This window comes from Hakea prostrata, chromosome 2 (genome assembly GCF_041222555.1).
Source record: "Hakea prostrata isolate BN-2017 chromosome 2, UWA_Hpros_2, whole genome shotgun sequence".
Lineage (NCBI taxonomy): Eukaryota > Viridiplantae > Streptophyta > Magnoliopsida > Proteales > Proteaceae > Hakea > Hakea prostrata.
In genome coordinates, this window is record NC_142601.1 from 28,265,090 (window position 1) to 28,279,603 (window position 14,514).

The 14,514-nt window shown below is 39.8% G+C and overlaps 1 protein-coding gene across 1 annotated transcript; it reads left to right on the plus strand.

Annotated features, from left to right (window-relative positions):
* Nucleotides 1-12,014: 12,014 nt before the first annotated feature.
* LOC149024177 (putative xyloglucan galactosyltransferase GT17) lies at nucleotides 12,015-13,917 on the plus strand. The gene has a single exon (XM_089142898.1). The coding sequence runs from the start codon at nucleotides 12,180-12,182 to the stop codon at nucleotides 13,662-13,664; it is 1,485 nt and encodes a 494-aa protein (XP_088999024.1). The 5' UTR covers nucleotides 12,015-12,179; the 3' UTR covers nucleotides 13,665-13,917.
* The last annotated feature ends 597 nt before the right edge of the window (nucleotides 13,918-14,514 follow it).

The window sequence follows — 14,514 nt, forward strand, 5'->3', positions numbered from 1 at the left end:
TGCTGTCCTGAAGTTAACAAGTCTTGGTCGATGGCTTACTGCTTGGTCGACTGATAGTCGACCAAGCCAGTCAACCAAGAGTTGTTAATGCCCTGTACTCAGCCGAATTGATCCGTTTGAACCCCGATTCGAATGTTTTCTTCTCTGATGTTACTTGTATGTTGTCTAGGGTACCAACACTGACTTTTGGGACTATTCTTGGTGATCATTGATTTTATTTACAACTTGATTAAGGTAAGGATGGTTATCTCCATAAACATATAAGTCATCAACTTATGACTTGTGTTCTTATTTAAAGAATGGAGTCTCTTGACTACTTTTAATCATTATAAGACTGTTATATATGTGTTAGGACAGTAGCATTGAAATCTTTATATTTGTGTCATGTTATATTATTATTCTTGATTACTTATGTCTATGATGATTTATTTCAATATCATGATTTAACTTGTATTATGAAGATGTATTGGATACATGAGATATGATGAACTTGAATATGTAGCCTACGTATAACTTGGGATTGGGGAGTGTCCTATTGACACTTCTGTCCTTGGGCACCGGAGGGAATAGTATGGGATGTTCTCCGAAGGTGCCTATCGACTCTTTTCCGGGTTATTGGATGACATACATAGGACTGTCTAGTTGTTTGGCTAGGATGTCCCTGTCGTATCAGACCCAAATTGGAAGGGCATTGAGACCGAACGACCCGTGCTAGCAGTGGGGATTTGTGGGCACTCAAGACCGGTAACCAATCCGTGAGAGGTTATAAATCTCATTGTGGGAGCCATTTATTGGTAGGGTTGCAAATGGATAGACTTGGGCTCACGGGCGCTCAAGACCGGTAACCAACCCGCGAGAGGACGTGAGAGCTTCCCGTTTACTATTTGTGGATGACCAATAGGGTTGATGAGTCCGTAATCCAGGATTACGCTGACTCTAGTGTGAAGGATACCGGAAAGGATCGCCTGGGGCGAGGAATGGACGTATCTGGATCTGAGTTGATATGACTGAGTAGATGACTTGCATTGGGCTAGGCTTTACTGTGACATGCGCCAATACTCATACCAAATGGTGATGTGAGAGAGCGGTGACCGATTCCCTTACCATGGTTTTTGAGATGACTTTACCGATATTCCCCGGGCATTCCCAAGATATGGAATGGGAGAGTGACAGACGACCCAGAGAAGTATGGTGCTATGACTTAAAGCATGTCTACCTTAGAGACCAGCATTCATAGAGTTAGAACCATATTTGCATCATATGTTCCATATCATATTGCATCATGTTATGGCTTGTATCATATGGTTTATACTTTATGGAATGACTACCTTGCTGAGTTCTTTTGAACTCACTCCTTTTTGCAATATATTTTGTTAGACTTTTCTGCAGGTACTACTACTGTTGACTGTGATGGTCAACTCTCTGAAGACCAAGTTGGTGACTTGTACCACACTGGTGGCGGTGAATACGTTGATAAAGATTAGCAGTCCGAGACTGATTTTTGTCATGAGCAGATGTGGCCTGGCTTAGTTTCTTATAATTTTGTTATTTAGGAAATATTGTATAAGGTAGAAGAAACTGTAATTTAGTTGTTTACCTTTCCTTTCCTTTTTTTTAAGAACTGGTTGTAACCTGCACCTTATCTCGATCTACCTTCCGTTGTTATTGTAGAATGGGTTTCCGCCTCATTTCAATTTTGATTAATTATTTTATTAGTATCTTTCTGCACTCTGATGCTCTTTGTGATTCTTCTGAGATTCTTCATTGACTTTTATTATTAAGTTAATTGAAAATTTTAATTTGTTACTGCTTTTGATTAAATTATTGTGCTAAATGGATATGATCATTCCTAAAGTTGATCTTTGGGGCTGTGGATCACTTCACCGGGTAATCCAGATAGGGCACCCTTAGGGTGGATGTGACATAACATGTCTATAACCAAGGGGTAAATCAGAAACCCTAAAATTAACACAGAACTATCACCCAATTTCCTTCCCTTGAATAGATCCATCCTTTCCACGAATGCAGGGATTCGTTCTCGGACAGGATCCTTTCAAGAACATTAAAAAGGGGATACAATAACAAGCTAGGGTAACTAACAACAAAAAGGGAACAATACTACATCATTCAATAGCTGAAGAAGGAGAATAGGTGAATGGAGATTCACTTACCTCAACCAGATCAGCAAGAATAGAGGGGAGAAGGTTCCAGATCACAATCCGCACTTCGCTCACCTTCCAGCACGTCTCCACTGCCATCTAATCGTCCAAAACAGCAATCCCGAGTATAATAATACGTTAATAGGGTGAGGGTTGTTATTTATAGAGATCAGAGGCAAAATTAGGGCAAAACCCTGCAATTAGGACCTGGCGGTCGCTTGGGGCGGTTGATTGGTTCAATCGACCGCCTTAAGCAGCCTCCTAGTACATTGATGTACTTGGGTGCTTTGCTCAAGGGGTTGACACCCAACCTCAACCAAACCCTAATCAACACATGGGGGAGGTCTTACCTTCATTCTGGACATCTCCAAATGCCATTTGCCTTCCATCAGGGATCCAACTTCCAAGTAAGGCAGGTTTTTCATCAAGAGAATCCAAGGTCCATGGGTTCGGATATGGATCATGGACTTCAATCCGGATACCCACAACTTAACCAGGCTAGACTTTTAGGTTATCAGACCTGCAATATGGATTCCGGGTTAGAATTACGGGGGTTGTTACAATAGGGGTCCAATGGGCTCTAAAGGAGTGTGAAAACCTAAGACTTTAGAAAAGAAGGTCTCACTATCATCATCCAACATATCAATATATTCTTGAAATTCTGAATCAAACTCAATATCAAAGTAAGTAATCAAATCATTAGAAAAATCCAAAAATTTATCAAGCATATTGATCTCTTCTTTCATGTGTGGTTGCTTCTCTATTTTGCACACATTAAACTCCACTGTTTGATTTTTGAAAGATACCGTAAGAGGCAATTCCCACAATTGATAAATGCATTGCTAGTAGCCAAAAATGGTCATCCTAGAATTTTTGGGATTTCATCATTGAGTGAGAAAGGCTTGGTATCTAAAACAATGAAATCAATTGGAAAAATGAATTCTCCCACCTTAATTAAAACATTTTCAACCATCCCTTTAGAAAACTTAACCGATTATCTGCCAACTGAAGACTAGTTTTAGTTGCTTTCAATTCTCCCAATCCTGGTTTCTTATAGACTTGATAAGGCAAAAGATTCACACTCACACCAAGATCAAGTAAAGCATGCTTAATGTAGGTATTGCCTATGACACAAGCTATGTTTCCTTATGTATTGTGTTATCAGTTGTGTGTGTGAATGGCTGATTTGGGAATGTAATCGCTTAAGTATAATTTGGGAATGGGAAATGTCCTTTTGACGTTTCTGTCTTTGGACATCAGTGGAATTGGTATGAGACATTTCCTATGGTGCCCCTTGACTCTTTCCCAGATTATTGGTTGACATACCTAGGGCTTGTCTAGTAGTGTTTGGCTAGGATGTCCCTGTTATATCAAACCTGATTCGGAAGGGTATTAAGACCGAGTAACCCGTGGCAGCAATGGGGGTTTGTGGGCGCTCAAGACCGGTAACCAACCCGTGAGAGGACATGAATCACATTGTGGGGACCATTCATTGGTAGGGTTGCAGTAGTAGACTTGGGCTCATGGCGCTCAAGATCAGTAACCAACCCATGAGAGGACATGAGAGCTTCCCATTTACTATTTGTGGATGACCATTAGGGCTAATGAGTCTGTAGTTTGAATTGGTTGTAGCCATAGGATACGCTGACTCTAGTGAAAAGGATGCCGGAAAGGATCGCGAGAGGTGATGAATGGAAGTATCTAACTCTGACTTGATATAACTAAGTAGAAGACTTGCATTGGGCTAGGTTTAACCTTGACATGCATCAATACTAAGACCAATGGTGATGTGAGAGAGTGGTGACCTAAACCCCAGCCATGGAATGTGTGAAACCCAGCCCTAACCTAACCCTGACCTTGACCCGGTAACCCGGTTGTTTTTAGGTCCGAAGACCCGGAGTAAAGAAAGAAGCCAACTATGGACCATCTCAGTAGAAGACATGGTGTTTGACTCTGAACCCATGGATGTTGTTGATGGAGTTCCATACTTGGATGTCTGTGTAGATTTGGAAAGGAAGCTGCAGTTGTCTGAAGATGAGATTAATTGAAGGACTTGGAGTATTATCTGACTTGGTTTGAAGGTATTTCTTCACACTTGACTTGTTACTTGATGTGTATGCAAAAGCCCATAAGGTTTAAAGCCCATTTGATCCTCCAAATCCCTGATTATTCCTTCTTTCGCCTTGGTCGATCGACCGGTCGAGTGGGCCACTCGACCAAGCACTCGACCAAAGGAAGGTGAAATCCGAGAAATTGTAATTTTAGGGTTTTTCACTCTTATTTAAACCCTACTTCGTATTTCTTTGTTACGGCTGCCTCCTAAACACTTTGTGAACGTGAGAACACCTCTCCGAAACTCTCTCTAGTGATTTCGAAGATTCCTCTGCAGATCTGAAGCCTCTCTTCTCTGTTCTTACAATTCAAGGTTAGTATCTCTTCTGAATTATTAATTTTCTTTTCTTGATCTTGTTCTTGATTGAGATCAGGAAGTAGATGATGCATCCTTGCAACCATCCCTTCGTGATCTCCTTCGTTTCTCTGAGATCTATGATCATCATCATGATCTCAACCCTAGCCGAAGATTTTCTTGAAACCCTAACCCTTGCTTGAGTTCTGGAAACTCTTGTTAACCTCCCATGCGAGGGAAACCTCATGGGTAATATTTCTAGTAACCTAAACTATAATTTCTATGATTTTCTTGTTATAATTGGCAATCATTTATTTCCCTTTCATTATGTGATCTCAACCTTTTTATGGGAATCATAAGGTTGAAACCCTAATTTCTTGGGTTAAATCAAGAACCAAAATTTTAACCATGACTTGATGTTTTTATCTTCCTATATGATTATAATACATCCTAGGAAGTTCCCCTTCGAATTTCGGATCATTCCGACTTCAAACGAGGAAGTTATGGCCAAAGCAGTCTGTACAATTCCGTCTTGACTTGCTTGGTCGACTGGGCCAGTCTACCAAGCACTCGACCAAAGGAGTTAGTAGCTTCGTTTTTCGCCCGATTTGATTCGTTTGCTCTCTGATCTTTTAGGCATCTTCCCTAATGTTGTATCTATGATTGTTAGGAGTCTAGTTGCTAAGTTTGGAGTTGCTCTCTTTGATCTTTGAATCATCTTCTTCGATAATCAAGGTAAGGACAGATATTTCCTTAACTACATAGATTGCTTGTTCTCTGGTTTCTACCTTATGATACTATGAGATTACTTACTGTTATTATAATTTAATTCTGATCTCTTACTGTGAGAACAGTAGCACTTGTTTATATTATCTTTTTCATTATTCATGTTATATGAATTACTTATTATTACCTAATCTGATTTTGCTTTTACATTCTCTTGTATATGATGAACTGTTGGTTGTATATGTCATGACTGATCTGAGAATGTGTTTGCTTAAGTTTGGTTTGGGATTGGGGAGTGTCTTTTTGACACTTCTGTCCTTGGACATCGGAGGGAATAGTATGGGATGTTCTCCGAAGATGCCCATCGACGCTTTCCCGAATCATTGGTTGTCATACCTAGGGATGTCTAGCAGTGTTTGGCTAGGATATACCCCTGTTATATCAGACTCGATTCGGAAGGGTATTGAGACCGAACGACCCGTGGTAGCAATGGGGATTCACGGGCGCTCAAGACCGGTAACCAACCCGTGAGAGGACGGGAATCACATTGTGGGGGCCATTTATTGGAGGGTTGCATATGGCTAGACTTGGGCTCATGGGCGCTCAAGACCGGTGAAATGATCCGTGAGGGGACATGAGAGCTTCCCGTTTACCATATGTGGATAACCAATAGGGTTGATGAGTCCGTAGTCCGGGACTATTAGGACTCTAGTGGAAAGGATACCGGAAAGGATCGCCCGGGGCAAGGAATGGAAGTATCTGGAGTTGAGTTGATGTAACTAACTAGATGACTTGCATTGGGCTAGGCTTTTCCCTGACATGTGCCGGTACTTATGCCAAATGGTTGTGAGAGAGTGTGTTGACTAAATCCCCTACCATGGTTTGATGAGGACTTTACCCAATTACCTGGCAGACCCAAGATGCCAGGATGGCTGAGGGGGAGTGATTGGCCTACCCAAAGAAGTACGGTGCTATGACTTAAAGCATGTCTACCATAGAGACCAGCATACATAGAGTTTAGATGCATTCATACTTTATCTATTCCATATTGCATTGCATCATGTTATGTTTTTCCACATGTTATCTATGATGTTATGGATTAACTTGCCTTACTGAGTTTCTTCGAAACTCATTCCTTTTTGCACATTTTCTTGTTAGATTATCCTACAGGTACAGAATATTATGACGAGCAGTATAGTGAAGCGCAAGCCGATGAAGCGTATTTCACGCAAGGTGCTGGCAATGATCAAGCTTACTCTGATGATCCCTCGACGGATCAAGCTGCGTACTACCTTTGAAGGCAGCGTAGAGTTAGAACAAATCCGTTGGATTGATGAAGTCCATACTTATGAAGACGTCATCTATAAACTTGAAGACTCATATTCTTAGTTTATTTATTAGTACATTTGTTTCAGTTGTATTTCATTTTAAACTTTCATTCTACGTTCCGCTATGTTTGTGAAGTGAGTTTCCGCCTCACTTTACTTATCTTGATATCTTCGGATATCTGGTATCTTTTCCGCACTCTGATTATATCATTTATTCTTTCTTGAGTTAAATATTTTGTTTATAATGTTTAAACCTTGATTATTTCTTGTTTATGATTATGTTATTGTATATGTGGGAGGATGATTTCTTCGATACTTGATCTTCGGGGCTGTGGATCACACTCCCGGGTATGCCAGTTAGGGTACCGGCTGGGGGGATGTGACAGAATGTCCGAGAGGGATGCAATAGGGGTGCAAGTTTGGCCCTAGCGGCCCTGACCTGCCCTAAGCCCACCCTGAGCCCGAATAGGGCTTGGGCTAAAGATTTTGGCCCTAAGGGTGGGTTAGGGCCAAAATATTCTGGCCCTGAACTAGGGCCAAGGGCGGGCCTGAGATTACTCTCTGGCCCGCCCAGCCCATCTCGATCTGTCCCTGATTTTGGCCCCGATCATCGGCCCCGATTCTAGCCCCGATTTTGGCCTTGATCTCGACCCTGATCTTAGCCCTGATTCTGACCTTGATATTGACCCTGATTTTGACCCTGATTCTGATCCTGATCTTGGCCCTGATCCTGACCCTAATATTAGCCCTAATCTTGGCCTTGATCTACGCCCATGATTTTGGCCTTGATTTGAGTATGGACCCTCCACCCATATGGAGAGGAATTAATTATAATCCACATGGGTGAATATTTGACATGTGTCAAATTTTAAAAACATGATCATGTTTTGTAAAAAATTAATAAAAATTAATTATGTCTTCATTACCAATGTAGTAAGGATCCACCAAATTTTGGTCCAATCCTGACCCTAATTTTGGCTCTGGTCTTAATGTTAATTTGCATATGATCAAATATTAGATTTTTACCTTAATCTTCACATTAACATTAATATAACTCTAAGTCTCGACTTTGACTTTCAGTCATTTTTATCATGTTAGACTAGTTCACTTTTTATATTATTTTAAGATAATTTTTATTTTTTGAACTAAGTCATTTTTAGTTCCAAAAAATCATTGATTTTTTTTTTTTTTTTGACTAAGGCGAGATAATATATTATAAATAATAAAAGCTAGTAATATAGAGAATTAATATCTAACAAATCTACACCCCAACTTCTCATCATGAATATTGACATCTTTCTTTTGCCTCCAATGTGATATTTCAGAGGGAAAATAAATAACTTATTAAGGAGAGATAGCTATGTTTGTAACTAAAATATAATTTTTTTTAATTACAAAAAAAATATCAATACTAAATTATCATTGATTTATTTGTTAACAAAGTTTTGAATATGATTTTTTTTTTTTTTTTTTTTTGAATAAGGATATCAATGTGAGGGGTTTTCAATTTTCATCACCAAAGTAATGGGAGAGGTTTTCAATTTCTATAATCAAAGTAATGAGAGACTTTCAGAGATCAATATAAAAGTAGGGAGTATGAATTTATTTAAGTTTAAAGCAACACTATCAACTTATTGACTATTTTATCATTTTGTATGAGCTTGAATCATCTTATATTTCTATGAATTTTATTTTTAGTTTACTTATGATACTTTTATTTTTATTATTATTATATTTTTTATGAATTTACATTTGATATTTTAGGTCCAAGGATAAAGACCAATTAAGGCTAAGGCCAAGATAAGGTCTATCAAGGCCAAGGACAAGGCTAATCAGAGTCAAGGCTAATTAGGGCCAGGGACAGGGCCAATCAGGGCTAATTAGGGTCAGGGCCAGGGCCAATCAGAGCCAATCAGGGTCAGGGCCAATTAGACCCATCCCGACCCGGCCCAATTAGGGCCAATTAGGGTGGGAATGGGCTTGGCTTGGCCCTATAGGGCTTAGGGTCGGGACAATAATCATTGGGCCTGAACTAGGGTCAGGGCGGGAATTATCTCATATTATAATATATAGGGTTGGGCTTGGGATTGCAAAAGCTCGGCCCAGTTGCAGCCCTAGGATCCAGGACCCAATTACCATTGGAGAAACCGAGATGGTTGAGGGAGAGTGATTTGAGACTTACCCAAAGAAGTATGGCTTAAAGCATGTCTGCCAATAGAGACCAGCATACATAGAGTTAGAATCATACATGCATTGTCTATTTCATATCATCTTGCATCCTTTATGTTTTGCTATCATGCTTTACTGTGTTATTATGGAATAAACTGTCTTGCTGAATTCTTTTGAACTCATTCCTTTTTGCAAACATCTTTGTTAGATCTATCTGCAGGTGTTGACGACTATGACGGAGCCGCATAGGAGTTTGCTCCGGATGACTCACACTACACCCAAGGTGCTAGCTACGGTGACTATGACGATGAAGAATATTATGGTGACAAAGTATCATACCAGGATTAGTCGTACTCATGTGCTGGTGTAGCGTTATCTAAATACCGAGACTTTTACTTTAGAAGTGTTCTCTATAGGCTTGAAGAGACATTTGTTTAGTTTTGATTACTTCTTTTCTATTCCTTTTGTTTTGGGAATCGATTGTAATCTTTCTTTTTACTTTCGATCTACATTTCCGCTATTTCTATGGAGTGATTTTCCACTACTCTCTACACTTGATTATATTATTGGTATCATTTTTTTGCACTTTGATTATGTTATTTATTCTTTTGAATCTTATCTTGATCTTTCACTTAATGTAGTTTAACATTGATTTAGTCTTGTTCTTGATTATATTATTATAAATGTTGGAGGTTGATTTCCTCAATACAGATCTTTGGGGCTATGGATCACACACTCAGGCATGCTAGATAGGGTACCGGCTGGGTGTATGTGATAGATGGTTTCTTGCATACGAAGGAATTTAATTAAGGTGGGAGTCATGATCTTGTGGAATCCGGGGGATACGAATGGAAGGCAATCGTGCATAGAAAGGAATGTACAACAACCCAAATTAGGGGAATTAAATCCAATGATTGAACGGTAAAAAATAAGGCCTATTGATTAATCCAACAATCGGGAGTTAAAGGTAAGACATATATAAGTCAACACCGAGCAAGGAAAGGAGGTAACTAAGTCGTTTCCCTCTAATTTGATTTTCAATTAATTAAGCTCTATAATTAGTCAAGGCTCTAGAGTGGTGCATTATTGATTCAACCATCGGAGGCGGCTTCCTAATTGATGAGTCATCGTACAGCTAACTCTTATTTTGCAGGTCTCTGGTGGTTGGTCAATTTCCAGATGCATAATGATGTAAATGGTCTATTTGAATAAACTGAATAGAAGATGTTCAATTAATTTGAGCCCTGTTTTATTAAGGATTGGTTGATATATTTTACAAATGCAATGCACCAATTTTGATAGCGATCTTCTAACATTTTTCTCTCTCATTCATGGGTATTCTAATCTTTTAAGTTTATATCCATATTTTTTGTGAGGCACGATTAAGTTGTAATTTTGATGGTAATTTAAAATTTTTATAATAGGAACATATTTTCTTTACCAGAGTTTATCAAACACCAACTTGTTGTAATAGTATTCTTGAAATATTTTGAAAACAGGTTTATCAAACACCCATTTGCAAACAAAAAATGGTTTCTTAGTACATAAACATGTAAAAAGGGTTTTACACAAGAACAAGTCTCTCAGAACGGAAGCGTTACCAATGTATACTTAATAAATTGATACGTAGGAGGGTATTTTGGTCACTTCATTATGGGACTAAATAGAATCTAAACTGACTCCGTTAAATGTGAGTAACTAGTAATATTAAGTTGAGTTAAAAGTAATTTTTTGACATTTAAGGGAGGCACCTTCAATTTTACCTCCACTTAAGGGAGTGAGAAGTAAAAAACTCTTTATCAAATGGTACGACTATATTAGACCAACACTATACCATATCTATTTGATATAATATAATACAATATAAGTGACACGATTTTGATTCAAGTGAACGGCAAACTAGGGGTGTCAATGGACGAGGTTGGTGTCGAGCTAGTCTAAGCCTAACTTTGCCTTGACAAAGTTCTCCTAAGCCCGACCCATCCTGAATCCCCTTGATAGGGTTGGTTTAGCCCTTATTTACCTTGACTTCTTAGTTGTAAAATGCAGCTATTTACCGGGTGGTTAGTGGGATATTTGGTTAGCCTTTTATTTATTCAAATTCAATTTATATATAGTTTTAATTTAACTAAATTACGGTTGGGTAGGGCCAAGTGGGGTTGGCATGAAGGCTAACTTGCATCCTACCCATGGTCCGACATGTCGATCAGTGTCGCCGTGTCGGACCATGGCGACATGTCGCCAGATATCAGCCGACTTTTGGCATCCTACCCCTATTTCGAAGGGTATTTCGGGTCATTTTGACCTGAAATTTGACGTGTAGCCTAATTTGAGAACAATAAACACATTGGGAGTGATATTTTGACCTAAAACATTACCTAATCTAAAGTTTATAATTAACACATGTCCGGCTATATGCGGGCAAAACTGGAAGTTTGGAAAATTCATATAAACTAATGTAAATATGTAAACAAAACACAAATACACAACTAGTAAATAGATGTACTAAAGTTTACAATTCATTATACAATTATGTTGACTATGACTCATGCTTCATATATTGTTGTCGACGAAGTAGAGGTCCTATGTCACTTTGGCAAAAGTCGAACGAAAAACGAATGAAACAATGTTATATATGCGAATTTAGAGATATATCACTGATTTTTTGGCCACATATCGCCGATATATTGTAAATATCGTGTCGCTAGGGGGAGTCGTGTCCGCCCCCAGCGATATATCGCCGACAATCCTGTCAAAATTAATTACTTTATAATTAAATTTACCTTTCCAATTAAAAAGATGGACCGGTTCGAACCGACTGGTTTTATTGACGCCCCAATACTAAATTAATAATATGAAAACACTTAAATCCATCCCAATTCCATCGCTAAAATATATTTGTTTTAATGGTGACAGGCCGACACGTCCGAGTAAATTAACCTAATCTTTTGTTTCTTTCTTCTTCTTATACACAAATATTTTTTTTTTATTAAGAAATATCGCATTGATTTTCGTTATAAATAAACACGTGGACGGTTAGTATGAAAGCTGGTACCAAAGGCCGTCAGCTAGCTAGCTAGCAACCACATCTTTTTGCTTTCCTTCTTCCTTACACTTTATTATGGAAAAAGAATCAAGGAACAAATTTACCAAAAATAAAATGAAAATATTAAATTATTCCTACCAGTCTGCACCGAATTTAACACGCTCAAAGTCAATTTGGTTTTCTATTCTATGCTTTCTTGCCTCAAATTTCCACAACCCATTCTCACTCGCTTCTCTTCTCTTTCTTTTGCACCGACAGAGTAGCAGTGGAACCCTGTTCTTCTCATTGGCTTCAAAGACCTCCAAGAGGAACTGACAAAGAAGCAGCATCAGCTAATTACAATAATGTTGTTGAGAAAGCTTCGATCTGCAAGTTCGAAGGTAGTGTATGAAGGTAGAAACTCTTATTCCTTCAAATTCAAAGACAACAGCAACAGCAACGATCTCCTCAAATTTTCTCTCTCCTTGCTCACCTTCCTTCTCATTTGGTTCCTTCTTCTCTACTTCTGCTTCTTCCCTTCCAATTCGAACACTCACAGAACGATCCCCACTGTTACTCATGGGAAAGAAGCGATAGAGTCTCTTACAAACACAGTAATTGCAGCCGCAGCAAAAACAGCAGCAGAAACAGAAGCGAAGTCTCTTTTGAAAGTTCCTGTCTGCGATGGAAGTGTGCGAGTGTTTGTGTACGATCTGCCGGCAAGGTTTAATCTTGGCCTGCTCAGTGACTGCCGGAACCTGAATGTCTACACGGATATGTGCCCTCACGTCGCAAACAGGGGACTCGGTCAGCCTCTACCCAACATGGGTCGCAACTGGTTCGCCACCCATCAGTTCATCGCCGAGATGATTTTTCACGCACGTGTTGAAAATCACCCTTGCCGGACCACCAATCCCGACGAAGCCACCCTCTTTTACGTCCCCTTCTACGGCGGCCTTCACGCCTCTAGCAAGTTCCGAGAAACCGATCTGACCGAACGTGATCGCCTGGCCGTAGATCTTGTTGAACATCTGAGTCATCTTCCTACGTGGCAAAAGCATCAGGGTAGGGACCACTTTCTCGCTCTCGGCAGGACCGCCTGGGATTTCATGAGGAACCCCAACTATCCCGACTTTGGCGCCAATTGTTTACTCAACCTTCCATTTGTGAAGAACATGTCGGTGTTGACGGTGGAGCGCCACCCTTGGGAGGGCAGCAACCAGTACGGCATCCCCTACTCTTCCTACTTTCATCCCATGCGGTCCGAAGATATGCTGACGTGGCAGGAGGAGATGAGACTCATGGAACGGCCCCATCTCTTTTCCTTTGTGGGGGCCCCACGTAAAGGTCTAGAGAAGGCAGCTATCAGGGAAGAGATTCTCCAGCAATGCGCCGAGTCGACTCGGTGTAATCTCCTCAAATGCGAGCCGGGTGCGAGCAAGTGTCATCAACCAGAGGAGGTGATGAAGGTAATGAAGTTGTCGCAGTTTTGCATGCAAGCTCCGGGTGACTCGTTCACTCGCCGATCCACATTCGACTCCGTGCTCGCCGGGTGCATTCCGGTCTTCTTCTCACCCCACACAGCGTATACTCAGTATGCATGGTACTTGCCAGGTGAGCGTAGTGAGTACTCGGTTTACATAGATGAGAAGGATGCGAAAAGGATCGAAGAGGTTCTTGCGAAGATTCCAATCGAACGGGTGGAGAAGATGCGGAACGGAGTTATCGATATGATACCAAGGATAACGTACGTGCACCCGAATGCGACTAATATAGGGTTTCGAGACGCCGTGGATGTCGCATTAGAGGAGTTGTCAAAGCATGTGCAGTCCAAGTTACTCGACATGTGACCGTTAATATTAAATATATTCTTAACAATTTTTTTTAGCATTTTAAATACATGAGATTATTGATTGTTTACTTCTGTACTAAAAAAAAAAGATTATAACGAGATTCTCTTGAATAATGGCTTCCATGATGGTGGATGATCTGATTATCTTAAATAATGCATCCATGATGGGGATTTGATTTTCCTTTTAACTTTTGTTGGATTTTATCTTAAAATTCCTAAAATCATTCCCAGCCTCGTGAATGTGATGCAGGGCCCACATGAGACGATTTTTATAAGACCATATCAATGAGTCGGGATCCTCTGCCCCTGTTGCCCTCTATCCCTATTACTCTCCCTTCACATTAATATACCACATATTTGGAACAGGAGTTAACTTTTGGTCTATCTTTTCATTGCTCAAAAGTGAACTTTCTTCTTAAATATATGATTGAGGAGTTTGAAGGGAGCATGGTCTTCTACCCTCACTGATAGAGGATCCTAATTCTGCGAATGTATTCGAAAGATTCAAAATTGAATCTATAGAGGTGGATTTCACATGGTATATTCCTCAATGGTTTTAAGTATTTGTATTGAATTTTTACCCTCCCCCCCCCCGCCCCCGCGGTTTTACTTGGGTTGCTAGGCCCAATTTAACATATGTTCTAACTAGTTTTCTAGAGATCTAAACTCATACCGTCTTAATTATGATTTGTTGGATGAACAAATCCTATTTTTATTTCTCTGGCTTCAACCCATCTGAACTGGCGCCAATTCCTTGGTTCAAGTCATGGTTATATATTGTATTTGGATCGACTGGCTTGACGGTAAGTAATTTTGGGTCATGTTATATTCGTCTTCTTCATCTCTGC

Excerpts from the sequence above, each read along its gene's own strand:
- LOC149024177 (XM_089142898.1), top strand. The coding sequence starts at position 12,180 with ATGTTGTTGAGAAAGCTTCGATCTGCAAGTTCGAAGGTAGTGTATGAA.